The sequence below is a fragment of the Pelecanus crispus genome, chromosome 5, assembly GCF_030463565.1.
Source record: "Pelecanus crispus isolate bPelCri1 chromosome 5, bPelCri1.pri, whole genome shotgun sequence".
NCBI lineage: Eukaryota > Metazoa > Chordata > Aves > Pelecaniformes > Pelecanidae > Pelecanus > Pelecanus crispus.
Genome location: NC_134647.1, coordinates 5,417,637 through 5,432,187, shown reverse-complemented (window position 1 = coordinate 5,432,187; position 14,551 = coordinate 5,417,637). Strand labels below are relative to the sequence as shown.

Here is a 14,551-nt window from a genome sequence, read left to right as displayed (position 1 = left end):
CGACTTCTTTGAAAGGGTGTTTTAGAACTTCATATTATGGCCAGTTTATACTCATTTATTCTTGTGCCAACATTGTTCTTCAGTTTAAACGGCTCTTCTCCCTCCCTGCTGTCCTCTTCTTGTCTCCTGCTCCTTTTCCCACCCCCACCAACAAATTCATAGACAACAATCACAGCCTTTCTCAGCCATTTTCTAGCTGGCAAAACATGCCAAGCTCTCCGTCTGCTTTCGAAAACTCAGCAGCCCGTTCTGCTGGCACTTCACACGGCCGCTGCCTGCACCTTTCCTGGCATGAATTCCCCTCTCAGACGTACAAGTGTCCAAGGCTGCATGCTCATAGGAGAGAAATGTTTTGTATTAATCCTTCTCTGGCCATGCATTGGGTAGTATTAGGTCTAATCTGGTTTCTCCAGCTTCCAGTCTCAAAGTCACTAAGATTTTGACTGATATCCTGATTCTTGTCTGAGCTGATGATGTTTCCCAGCCTTGAGTCACCAACAAGTATTTTTTGAGTGCTCCTACTTTTTCTGTTGAAGTCATTAGTGAAAATACAAATATCTGTTCCAAGAATATTTAAGGACTTGCACTGGTAACTTTCCTTCAATACAGTAGTTCTCCTTTCAACAAAGCTCATTTTAATACCTTATTTAGTAATTTCACAGTTATTGTTTTAATTCTCTCCATCTTCTCTAGTTTAACTAATAATTTCCCATTTGGCATCATATCAAATGCACAACTGAAGTCCAAATAGATTTGGTATATTGCATTTTCCTTCTCTAAAAAAAATCCATTTATTTTATTGAAGATATCAGGTTAGTTTGGTATGATCTTCCTTTATAAAACCAATACATACTCAGAAATACTGCTTTACTTTTCTAAATATTTATGGTACAAATACCACTAAGGAAAGCTGTGTGGGGAGTACCAGTTTGTTTCACAATGTAAGCATGTAGTAAGATTTAACACACTATTCATTTATTTCCATTTATTATTAGTGGGGGACAAAATTTTTAAAAAGTTTATATGCATCAGAGCATGTTGCAAAATATGAATTACATAGTCATTTTATTGAATCTTTACTGCTAATGCACACAAATTTCACAAAGTGTAATGACACTACTGAGCACTTAAGTTGTTAGGCTGTCATATTACAGAAAAATTATTTGTGCTAATAATCACTGTTTCCTTTTTCCTATTGTTTATTTCTAAGCTTGCTTCATAAACATTTGTAAATGCAGATATACTTGCTGTGGCAAATATCTGTTTTAAGACCATAAACCTGAATGACTTCAGGTCGTTCGGTGCAAACAAAATCTTCCTAGCATCTCCTGGCCAGTGATACCCATTATGTTACCTGATGCTACAGTTTTTGGATTTATGCTCTGTAGTCATAAAACCTGTAATTTTAAAGCTTATCATAAACATAGGGATTAGGGGTAATGCCCGATTCCTGCAGTTTCCCCACCAATCATTTGGGTAATGCCTTTAAGCAGAGTATGTTTCCATCTCTCATTTTACTCTTTGGCAAAAAAGATATAGTAATTATAGTGTGGGGATAACTCATAAAATAGGATGCCTGACAAAAGTCTTTAGCTCAATAAAGTAGGTGAAGTGAATTCTTTATCCTTAGTGAGCAGACTTTATTGACTCCATCTCAGAGCATCACAAAGGAAAGGAAGAAGGCAGGGACTTTGTTTTGTCACTTTGAAAACTTTGGTGCTGGTTGAACAACCGACCATTTATACAGGCGACAATGCGTGCTGCTCCTTCCTTAATGGACTAGCAGTAGTTTCACATCCGCTGCAGGCCAAAAAAAATGTGAAAAAACTGTTGAATTCTGAGTTCCAATGAAATCCAATAAAACATAAAGTCATGAGTCATTACATATTCTTAAATTACAGTGTCTCCTGGAATGTAGGCATAGTCATACGCCTCTGCATGTTAAGATATATTTCTTCAGGAGGATGAGACACTCAGCAATTAAGCTTTCCCATTACTTTACATTAATTAATTAACTAATTAATTCCTTTAATATTTTCACACGTATGTGATAGTTTTGCTCTTAGACTGGCATTTTCATTATCCAAAGTCATAGAGACCTACTTCTACCTCCCCTTTTGCCATCTTAGCTTTGATTCAGTCCTGCAAGATGCTGCTGAGCACTCTGGATATGAGTCTGTAAAGCACATAAGAAAATTATTAGTTTAAGACATCAGAGGTCACAGTTAAGTCCATAGATCTGTTCATATGCATTTTAAAAAAGTTGCAGCTAGGATTTTGATCAGTGTATTCTGTATTTTGAATGGTCAAGCTTGTCACTTTTCGTATTCCTTGGGAACAGAATTGTTAAATCTCCATTTATGGGTGTTATCATTATACTGCAAGTCATCTCCATATCTAAGAACTTCTCGAAATTTTGAAGTCCTCAAGGGTATTGAAAAAAGTTTGCATGGTCCAGACTAGTTGTGGGGTTTTCCTGCAGAATAAGGCTAATGGAAGAGAAGGTACTAATGTAAAGCTATTTGAGTCTCTTAATGCCTTACCCACTCCCACTGCTGCTCTTCATTCTGTATGAGCCCTTTCCGTCCAAATGAATTACGTACGATAATTTTGGGTGTTATAATAAACAGATAGGCACCATAATAATGCATTTCAGTTAGGAAGAGGTACTTGGAAGAAATTGGTTTTGCTATACACATGATGTGAGACAATCAATAGTGCTTTAGTCTGACAAGCACTGTCAATATCCATTGTCACAGTTCAGAAAGTCATTAATGGATAGTTCTTCAAAAACCAATGCTTTCAACGCGTTAGAAGTGTTCAGATATACTGTACCTGGCAGGAATTAATCATAGGTAAACCCTTGGGATTACGTATAAATGTTTTGTAAATTAAGAGTGAAATAAAAGTTGTCGGAAGGAATGTGAGATCATGTTATATGGAGTTACAAAGTCTTGCCAATAAAATGTGGAGCTGTTTAGAACATATTAAAACATTTTACTTTCTGAATCATTCAGGCTCTGCCCAGAACATCACACCCAGGAAAAACAGTCTGCTGGAAATATATTGTCTAGGTATATGACTAAATTCACAGAAAGCAATCACATGAAAATTTTGACCTTTGCCCTGAAAAGGTTAGAGCCTTGCCTGGTTCTTTTAGTTGAAACCCTGGAGAAAGGCTTTTGTAGCTTCATATTGCACATACATTAGCCACTGCTTAATACTGCTTAAATTATAATATGTTCATTCTCATTGCACCATACATACAATTTAGTGCATTAAATTACAGCAAGCAATTCTTCATCTGTACATCTCAAAACTTCCATTGACTCTGATGGTGTTATTTCTGCACAACTGTGTGATCTGGAGGTAATGCATAAATTCTTTCATTCCACCTGTCTTCTTGTGTAAAAGCTCTTGTACAGACTTTATTTTGTGGTTTTTGCATGATACTCCTGGGTTTTTATGTGTTATTAGGAATATTAAGGCTAGAGTTGTGGCATTAAATAAGTACTCAGAGGATTTATATAGGCCCAAAAAAAGACAGGTCTGTTTTATCTTGGTGCAATTTTTTTGCAGAGAATTTAGCCTATAGTTTTCCTTCCTAATTCAGCTGATGTTATTACAGTGCTATCCAACATTAAGGGCCAAAGATGAGTTCTTTCTTTTATGCCTAATGATGCATTTATATTATTTTCTTTTTGTACCCAATCTGTATTACACTTCCCTAATGTGATAAGCTGTTGTGATTTAATATAGCTTAATTCTAGAGCAAATTATCTGAGGAAAAAGATCTTGCCATTTTTTTCATATAACCATTAGTACCTTTCCCACCTATGGAATAAATAGAGACCTAATAAAGCAACCAAAGTTATCAGAAATGTTTTTCTAGATCTGAGGGTCCAACTTTATTTCCAGCCAAATGTGAAGGTCAGCCACTATTCAGGTTATTGTTTTGCTCTTGGAATGAAGTCACCTTGCAGCCACTTGCACTAGCAGAAGAAATTTAGCATAATATTGACCTCTGTTGGGTTCCCCTCTACATGTACTGTAAAAGGCCCTGGCCCAACAAGAGCCAGCATGTGCTTCCTTTTCCTGCCTCAGAAGCTCTTAGTGCAGTATAAGAAATACTTAACTGAAGAGTCTGTGCAAAGGGAAGGGAATTATCCTTCTGTTCTGTGTTGGTTTTGAAGCATTTATGTGGATATGTCAGCGTGAGCATCTTCAGAAATTGAAGATACAAGTTTATTCAGTACAATGAATCAAATGGCACACCTATGCAGTTTATGCCAGGGAACATACGGTAGAACAAGCAGTAGATTTTATTTCCTATTATTTTATTCTTAGATCCTTAAGTGTCCTATTTTACTTCTGTATGGAACTGCTTTCCACTTTTTTATGTTGTTTGACATTTGCCAGCTCTCTTTCATAGAGGATTCTTCTGGCCAAATCCAGAACCTGAAATTTAAAAAAGAAGGTACTCCAAAAAATATTTATTGTGGTTTCTGAGTTTTATAACTACTTTTATTTTTTCTCTTGGAAGTAACATTTGGTCCTGTTTATATTTCCAAACATCATAACAAAGTCATTTTAATGTGGGGATATCGCGAGAAGAATGGTTTGGCAAGACAAGCAATATTTCTAAATGAGATCCCAACAAGAATATTTCTGGCTAAGCTTGGTTTTGGAACATGCTATCTAAACCCTTGAATTTCTGGGAGGGTTGGAGGTTCCCTCTGGTGACTCACACATGTTTAATAGAATAAAATAAGAAATTCATCAAAATTAGCTTTGCTGCTGTTTTTGACTATGCGCTATACAGTTCAACATAGAACATACAAAAGTATCCATGACAATAATTATTCCTACCTCTAGATGTAGTTTTCACACCATAATTGCCGTTTCAGGTATAAAACTTCCAGCTGGGTTAATGCTTCTTTCTAAACAGAGGGATCTTTACCAGGCTGCCAAGTCATAGATCCCCTATCTTACCACTCACAGTATGACCGCGTTCAGTTCAGTTAAAATATCTTAACAAATCTGGTGCGTGCTTAGAGCTAAGCATGCAGTTCAAGTGGGCATAAAATGCTGCGGAGTCCTGCAGAATGGGAAATGTGGCAGGCCTCTTAAGTGACTTAAGAGATGTTTTCACTCCTGCATCGTTTGCACTGGGGAAGCTTCAATGTAAGTCAGGAAAAATCTAACCTAAATATGAATCGCGATGGACAGAATGACCCTAAGCAACAAGAGAGTCCCCAAACTAAATACAATTCACTTCACTGTTTCAAAGTACCATTAAGATGCAGAATTAGAAACATCCATTTGTCGTTCTTTTTATAGCACAGCCAAGTGACTTGGAATTTTAGCTTGTCCCTGCCAAGGATTGCTCAATTTCGAACAAAAAGTCCTCCACTATAAAGTTAAAAAAGCACCAACCATCAATTGAATGCTAATCTTTATGTTCTATGATACATCACTCCAAGAATGCTACCATTAAAAAATGTGAATTCTATTTTTCATAAGTGATGGATTATTCTACCAAGTTGTGTATTTTCCAGTAAAGTGTCCTTTTATTTGTCCTGTGTGATTACTAGTTTGTGGAAGTATGTGTGGGGTCATTTTCGTGCTGTGGGAAAATGGAGCACTCTTCTGTTAAAATCAGTAGTGAAATCAGAAGCAAACTATGCTCTGATCATTGTAGGCATGTGTTTAAATATTGCTTTCCTTAATTGGCTATGTTCTATTTACTTAAAATGAACAATTTGGCAAGTTTTTCTCCCTTGACAACAGCAAAGCATAAACCATTTTATAAGTTTGGCTGTTAAAATCAGATTTGTAACGTAAACCACAGTATTCCAGGGTTGTTACTGTTGCTTAACCGGTTATTTTAGCTTGCCATTGTTTTATAATTTTTGCACCTTTAAATATTATTATCTGGTGCTGTTTATAACTTATGCAAAACTTCTTGCTGCAAAATAGCCCAATAATATCGATGATAATTTTCTTTTTGCTCTCTTTCTCTTCCCTTGGTTTCCCTATATGAAGATCACTGCATTGCAGGGGAGATTCAGTCTGGATGGGGCGATTAGGGGCATCTCTATAACTGCAGCTAAACTAACCAGGGTACTATTTAGAAATTCTGTCAGAGGGACAATGGACCAACTCCTGCAAATTCCACTTGTGGAGAGTACTGTGTTTTGGTGGATTTCTTTATTTATTTTCAAGAGATGATGGAAAGCTATTCTTTCCTCAAAAAGCAGAAGCCGCCCTTCTCTCAGCTGGAGGTCCTTGCCAAGGAAGGCTGTACAGCTCTAGCTTTCCCATTTTCCTGCTCAGCATTTGGGGGAACGGGTAGCGTGAGAGAGCCCAGGACACAAAATAAGGGTTGTTCAAGGGTGGTGAGGCTCAGGTGATTTGTTAGAAAACTTTAAAAATCTGCCTGTTCAGGGAAACCTTTGAAGAAAATCTTCCCTTGGCATCGCTGCTGCTTCTGTAGCATCCAGCCTTGAGTGTTGAGTTTCTCCTTCCTACTAATACTGCCTATTTTGATAGCTATGATGGTGCCCTGTAAGCACCTCAGCAGAGAAAAAGTTAAATTTATGCCTTTGAAACTTCCTCCAGGGGATTTTCTGCAGCTGGGTTCTATGTCTTTTTGACACAGAGCAGGAATAAATTGAGCTCAAAATGTTTCTCAGTTTGGTAAATGCCTAAATATAATAAAATATAATCATTAGGATGGGAATACTTTTCTTTCCATAAATTAATGCATCTTGCACACATTTCATGGCAAATAGCCATGTTTTCTATAACTGCATTAAATATATATATAACGCTTAATCCATCTTGGCAAGAGAATTCAGTCCTTCACTAGTGGTGTAACCATCCATCCTTTCTCATAACAAGTAGTATATAGCTAATAGTGCATAGCACGCTTTGAGTCCAGAGTTTTAGTTGAAAAATCATCCATGTGAAACTTGTGGGATTCGTGAACATTTCATGAGTAAACTGGTCGCCATCCAAATGCTTATGGGCAATAAATAACACAACTCTGTGAAAACCAGCAGAGTGAACTCATCATGTTTATTCACAAAAGTATTAATCAGATATTTTGTACTATCCAACCAGCTACACTGCTGGCCTACCACATGATTTTACTAGGGTGGCTATGGCCATTATTTTCTAAGGATATTTGAGCAAACTGCTATTAGTTTAAAAATAGTGTTTCACTGAAGCTCTTTCTTTTTATTTCCTTTAGTTTTCAGACTGAACTACAGTGCCTCTGATACAAATGACAGAAACCGAGTTAAAAGCAGATTAAAGAAGTTCATCTCCCGAAGACCCTCCTTGAAAACTTTGCAAGAAAAGGGACTTATTAAAGGTGTGTTCAGTCTTATATACTTTTTTGGAGTAAAAAGTAAAAATTCACAAATGAATTTTTCATTCTTGTTTAAGCAAATAAGTGCATTGGACAAATCCTTCTTAGATATGGTTTTGTTGCTGTATCTCATAAAATTTACACTGTTGAACTGTAAAGAAAAAAATTAACTTATGGTTATATCTGTCTCTGTGCTATCTGACTGCTGCTTCTATTTTTCTTCTTTGGTGTGCATTTGGTAGAAGCCCCTCCATTTAACACAGGCACTCATCATGAACATTGCAAATCAACATGCTGCACAACTCCATTTTTTTTTAAGAAAAGAATGTTGATATAGTTTTATATTTTAGAATCTGAAGTAGGAACTTCAGATGCTGTGCTGACTAATTTGTTTTCTAGGGTAGGCTGGAATACTTTCTGCTGTCTTCTCTCATTATTTTTCTAACTCGCCAACAAAATACATTTTTAACAATTTAAAATGCGTGCCAATGAATAATAAATGCTTTGAATCCGTGATTTTTTCCTACTCCAATATCTTGCTAAGTTGGTCAGCCATCACTTTCACATATACTTAAAAAATTGTTTCTTTGATAAAACACGTTTGTTAGTTTATCCAAGGAGTAAGCGTTTGGCTAAGAAGCTGGTAGATAACTCGAAGGCAGTAGCATTCTGACCACTAATAATCAAGCAAAGCCACGTTTTCAAATATTGTCTGGAATAATGCTTGAAAAATTTACACACTCCCAAATTATTATGTGTGAAACCCACAACTGCACATGCAAATTGACGAGACGGAGGCATTTTGCCAGCAGCCCCTGTCAATCTCTGGAGAGGGAGTTTTCCAGTGGTGTGTCAAAAATGGCAAGGGGTGTTGCTAGTGTGTATTAACCTTGTCTGTCCTGAGCCAAGAGATTGACCCCAGCCAGCAAAAGCTAAAGCAGGCACAAGAGTTAAACACCAGCTGGGCCCATGTATGAAGAGGAGGAGAAGATTTTATGAATTAAGTTCTTATGATTTAGATACATGCAGAAATGTTCAGTGCAATATTGCCTACTGTAAGGAAGTCTTCATTATATGAAATCATTATGTGCCTTAGTGATGGGCTTCTGCTTCTAACTGTCACCGAAACTTTTAGAAAATGTCATTTATACCTAAATATATGTGTGAGGTGTGCACACTCACACACCCAACTTTCAGGATCTGTCCCTACACATTCATAGTATCTGATTTCAATACATTGGAGGATTTTGCCTCTTTGAAGTACTCTGTGGGTTGAGGGTGGGATTTGAATGCATCATATTAGTTTGTTTCAGTTATTACAGTAATAGAGGAGTAATTTATAGTCTTTTAATTTCTGGATTTAAAGGGGTTTTTTTTAGTTTAATAAAGTGTGGCTGATGAATCTCCTGCGGTGTTACATAGGGATCAGATGTGATCCCTGTTAACAAATCCAGATTCATTAGCATAACTCAAATCCATCCTCTAATATATCTCTCTAGGAAAGCCACATGCATTTGGTTTTAGCTACAGTTGCATTAAGATCTTGAGTCATAAAAATAGCTTGGTTCTACCTGGGATACTCTTCCATGGGTAATGAAGATGCATGATTTGTGACACAGTAGTTCAGAATCAGTACCCAGCACAGTTTTATTACCAAACTGATGTTACCATGAAGCAAACGTGTTAGTTATCTACCATGAAGTTTCATTAGGATTAGGTTTTGGCCATGCAAATGAGGCAGGATTCGTTAGCACAGCTTAATTCCAACCTACGGTAAGTCTATGTGAAATGCTCATTTGATAAGGTTCCTTCATTGTCTTCACCAGAGTTTATCCCTTAATCTGTTAAAATGTTATGAAAATGCAGTTGCAGTGCTTATACAGAGACCACTTTTAAATGTTAATTTTTAGGCTCACATTAGAATATTTTTAAATCACAAAATGCAACCATCCAGATTGAAAATGAAAAGCTTGCCAAATTTCATATTATAAGATGCATCTATTTATTTTTCTAAGGTGACTTTAATGGTTGCAGAAACCTCTCAAAACTATTTATTTGCTTGTTTCTTAAGGGAAAAAATGTTAACCAATTTTTACAAGAAAAAAATTCCTCCAGCTCTGAGAACATGCATACTAACTTTTATCCCATAGGGAAATACTTCTGTCAGAATTGTAAATCCCTTAAAATAGGGGCTCGTAATAAAAGTGTGTCTAAAGCCTTGCAGGACATCTCGGTACCGAATTTCTGACAAAGAGCTGTTCTGTGTGCTAGTGAAGAATTGATATAAATATCTGTGAAGCATGTGGTGTTAATTACTCCAATGCAGTGGCACTGTAGGTGCTGTGAAAACCTTCACTTTTCATCAAGTGCTATTCATATTTGCCAGGGGCACTATAAAGCTCTCAAATCTATATTGATTTTTTACATTGTATGTCACATTGGAACCAAAACTCCAATAAATTTAACACGTAAATTATAGTCATGAGTAAATACATTTTAAGGTGGTAAGTTCACTTAAACACAGTTCTGTGCTCTGTTAGTCGCTGATGTGTACACACTTGGCCAGAAGACTCAACACATTTCTCCACATTAACCAAATTTGGGAATACAGGCTTCAAAATTAAATAGCAGTTTGATCTCCTGGGGTACTTTGTTCTGCCAACACTGTTATCAGAAAATCTAGAAATTATGTGATTGTCATTTAACTCTTAACAAAACTTAGTTTATGTAGAATGTAGTAAATATCCATGTAGTAAATAGAGTAGGTAGTTAACAAATGAGAAGAATAAGAGGATAATAATCAGACAAGGGAATGTAGCAGACCAACGTGTAAATATTAGTTGCGCGTTGATCTGAAAATGAAGACACGCTGATGCTTTACATGACAGAAAGTTATTTTTGCCATCGCTGTCCCATGTGCTTTCTAGTCCTCTGCATAAAAGAAGCCGGAATGGGAAGAGCACATTGGCTCCATTCATTGCGATGGGCTGGTGACTGGTGCTTTTCGTGCTCCAGCGAGAGCTCTAATGAAGATCATCAGTCCTTCTCGTTCCATCTCACTCATGCTTACACAAAATATCTTTGCTCTAGAAGCATTTTGAACCATTTTTGAGGTGATGCGTAATACAGTATTTTTGCATAATGTATATGTGTCCAGATGCACACTTGTGTTCATATATATCCACCCATGCATGCAAACCTGGAAATAGTAAATAAGAGGCATGTTCCATGTCTGCCATTTTAACAGTGTTATTTTGAGTATAACTGTGTTCAAATTTATATGCTAGGGCAGGGGTTCTCAGTTCCTCAGGATTGAAATATTCTCAGAATTTACAGAATCTGCACTAATATGCTAGAAAAATAATATATAAATCTTCTCTTTTAAAACTACTTTATAGTCTATAATTGAACTTTGATCTTTATGTTTGAGCTTTGTCATGATTTAATATTACCCAAAATGAATTGCCAACCTTCAACTTGATATTGGCCTGTTAACTTCCTGATTTCTGAGCCTTTCTAGTCCACAAATAAAAAATAAAAAAAAATAAAAAAAAAAAAAAAAGGCTTCTGTGAAACTGTGATTTTAAAGCTGTGGTGGTTGTTTTGGTAAAAGACTATCACAAAATACACTTTCAGTAAATGGTAAAAAAGCATGAGTAACAACTTAACATAAATGACACTGTGGGAAATGAGGAAAATGCAGCTATGCAGCTGGCAAGAAATTATTCTAGGGTTTTTTGGGGGTGGATTTTTTTCTTCCCAAAAGCTAGACACCAAAGGAACTTCACTGAATTTATTTTTTAAGTTAAGTTAAGGCAAAAACCAAAACAGCGTAAAAATTGGAATGGTTACAACTGTTTCAAGATGAAAATAAAAGCCCCTCAATTGCTAGTGAAAGGAACTAGCTGTGATTTGGCTTGATAGCCTATAGAACAGGCATCAGCATATGTTGGTGGTTGTGCAGATAGCAGCACAGAGATCACCAACCATTTCATTTCCAGACAAGGGAAAACATCTTTATTGTTTCGTATATCTCAATGGACTTTGGAGTAGTTCAGTGTAATGAGTGTAATGTTCATGAGAAGTCCAAAAGAGGAGATTAAGACCTATCTTTGGTGTGTTCTGTAATGCTTCGGGGTTATGCAGGAATTTAGCAAGTGCTCTGGTGCCCATAATAAACCAGGGAAAGTTAGGAAATGTTTCCTTTGACTCGCAGGGACAGTGGGTCACAAGGGTATTTCCTTCTTTCTTTGACTACTGCATGGACTTTTGGAAGTACGTTTCCCAAACCCTGTGGATGGCCAGACACTGGACAAAGTGATTTTTTCCTTTCACATGGTGGTCAGAAATAATGAGGATAATTTAAAAATATCTCATTTTTGGAGACCTGTTTTGAGGAGCACAGCAGACTCGCTCTATGTGCAGATGAGCTCTTGTCCCCAGTAAAACACCATCATTTCTTAAGAGACCAGTGTCTGCAGTACTGTTTTCCCTTTTTCTAGGATGTGAAACAAATCTGGTAGCTCATATGCCACTTAATAGTAACTGTTCACAAATGTAATTTTTTTTAAATTGATGACCACCACAGATCAACGATATATAGTAAATCTCCAAGTTAAAAGGACTGGCAAGATTCCCAGCTAGCATAAATCAGGGGAGCTCCTTTGACAACCTCGCTGACTTCAGTCAGCTGAGGACCTGGCCCACTTATTGTAAAAGCGTCGTGGCATTATTTGGAGCCCAGTCTGGGAGCAGCATCATTTTAATGTTTGACTTAATATGTCTGACTCTACAGATTGAGCAGCTAGAAGAAGTCACCTTTCAGAATGCGGCCCTTTCCCACCTCATCCCTTCCCCCTCCAAAAACTTCACTGCCCTGGTCCCTACTGTTTTGTCCCTCTCTCTGTACATTCTTCTTTTATTTTGCCTTTTTGTTCTCTTTCCCCTTTTCCCCTCCCAGCATTCAAAGAGATACAAAGAAAACAAACGGCTTAGATGTTGATACAAAGCTCTGGTAGTCCAACAGTTCAAATCCACATGTAGCAGAGTTAATTCTGCTCCTGGAAGGCACTGACTTACATAGATATAATTTACATTTCTAAAAATTTGGGCATTACACCATTATACCTTCTCTCCTTGTGTCAGAATTTGAGCTTCTCCCCGAGAAATGGAAATACTAGCCATGCCCTTCCCTGTTTTTTTAATAAAAAACACTGAAGTATGAGTTCACTCCAAGTGTGGCCACATCTCATCCATGTACACCAAAAACAGTTAAACAATGACATTCTCAGTGAGGATGTGGCTTTAGTGATATTGTTTTAATTGTTTCTTTTCCAGAAGTATTGTCTCCCATAGACTAGATTTCTGCAGCTCAGAATTAGTGGCTTTGCTGCAGCCTGCGAGAGCTACTCAAAAAAAGTAGCTCTGTCAGGCTCAGGGAAAACTTGAAGCTCACCAGAACAAGCAATTCATTGCAGCTGTAATCATCATTTTATTTTCTACAACTTGCGAATGTCCATTCCCTCCTCTTCTGGTGTCTCATTTTATATCCATGTGCAAGGCTGTCACACAGCCCACCATCTTAAATAGAAAGTTTAATGTGCAGATATCAGGGATGTGTAATGTAAACCATACCACCAAACATATTATGAATATATTGCTCTTCTTAAAAATGCTTGTTGGTTTTTCATACTACAGTATTGACTAACTGTCTGTGTTTGATGTATGGTTTACCAGCCTGATGTAGACTTATGGTTAGAGCTTAACTTGTTAGTTCTGCTTTTGCAGCCAATTCAGAATAACTACAGATGCCCCAAGATATTAAAATTGACTGCTCAAATGGACTCAGTGTGGGAGTTTCATTGGTTTTAAATTGATAACAGCTGAAAGAGTGAATGATTAAAGCTGTATATGGGCATAGTATGCAGCTCCTTTGTACAAGCTCTTGTGAACAGAATCCACTGTATGGGAATTGCCTTTGTTCTAATAAAAGATATTTCTGAACAATTGTTAGTTTAAATTTTTAAATGATGAAACAAGAGCATTTCAGGAGCCTATAGAGGAAATAATTCCTGAGAAACTGGAATAACTCTGAGAAGACAAAGTGGATTTCTATTCAGAGGGGAGCATTTAAAGTTAAGTAGCATTCCATAAGGTGGTAATTGTGTCTATTTCCCAGGCATTTGAGTTAAATAAGCTGGATAGGAAACATAAACTGTCATAACAGGAGGTTAGGAGTGTTGTGTACATCTTTTTTTTTTTTTTTCTAGTCATAAAAAATAAAGTTTTGAAGGGCCTTATCACAAATAAATCAAGCGAAGTCTTTTTTGCTTCTTTTATCCCTTTGGGAGCAGTTCTTATGTTTTGAAAAAATCTCCTGGATAGTTTCCCCTTAAACTAGTTTTAAAATATATATACACACCTATAAAAGAATAAGAAAATCATATTTTAATCTTAGTTACACATAAATTTAGTCTACAAAAGTTAGTAATTTGCCATTCCTATAATTCCTTGTTTTCAAAATACTGCACAAACAAATCTTAACTGAGTTTTCCTCAACTATTCCTGTGACCTCTAAAAGTGTAAATATGGCAGTGTAACTACTGCCATTCCCATGTTTATGTACAGAAACAGATCCAGCAAAAAATCAGTTGACTAGAGAGAGTCACAGAGTTTGCAGTTCAGGAGTACCCAGAATTCAGAGTATTTGGATGACTCATGAGAGCATTTACTTAGAAATACTCATGAGTTTCTAGAAGGGGAGAAAAAAAAAACCCAAAGCAGTTGTGTGTCGTCGTTTTACCACAGTCTCTTTTGATGCCCAGCAACTTCTAATGCTGATTTGCTGCCCCTTCCATTCAAGATAAAAATCCTGAATGCCTGTTTTCTAAAGAAGAGGTGTTTTAAAGCTTAACTGCAGGATGCAGAATGTGACTATATCCATATACTGAAAGGGATATGAAATGAGGTTAAACATTTTGCTGAAGATACAGAACCTGCCCCCAGAAAAGCAGTAATGGACTAGGTGAGAATTGCAAAACAGTTTCCAGCTTTTTCAAAATTTCCTCCCAGGAATACCAAGTATTCTGCCTTCATACTGGGGATTGAAAGAGTGACTGCAAAATAATCCTGGAAGTTGGCTATAAAGTGACTATAATAGAGAAGAGAAGCTGCTGA

At 36.8% G+C, this 14,551-nt stretch overlaps 1 protein-coding gene across 1 annotated transcript in view; it reads left to right on the top strand.

Annotated features, from left to right (window-relative positions):
• The window catches only part of ARHGAP15 (Rho GTPase activating protein 15), a 322,363-nt gene that overhangs the window by 177,600 nt on the left and 130,212 nt on the right, over nt 1-14,551 (top strand). Inside the window, exon 9 of the mRNA XM_075710898.1 lies at nt 7,256-7,378. Within this exon, the coding sequence (XP_075567013.1) occupies nt 7,256-7,378 (123 nt within the window). The remainder of the gene's footprint in view (nt 1-7,255; nt 7,379-14,551) is intronic.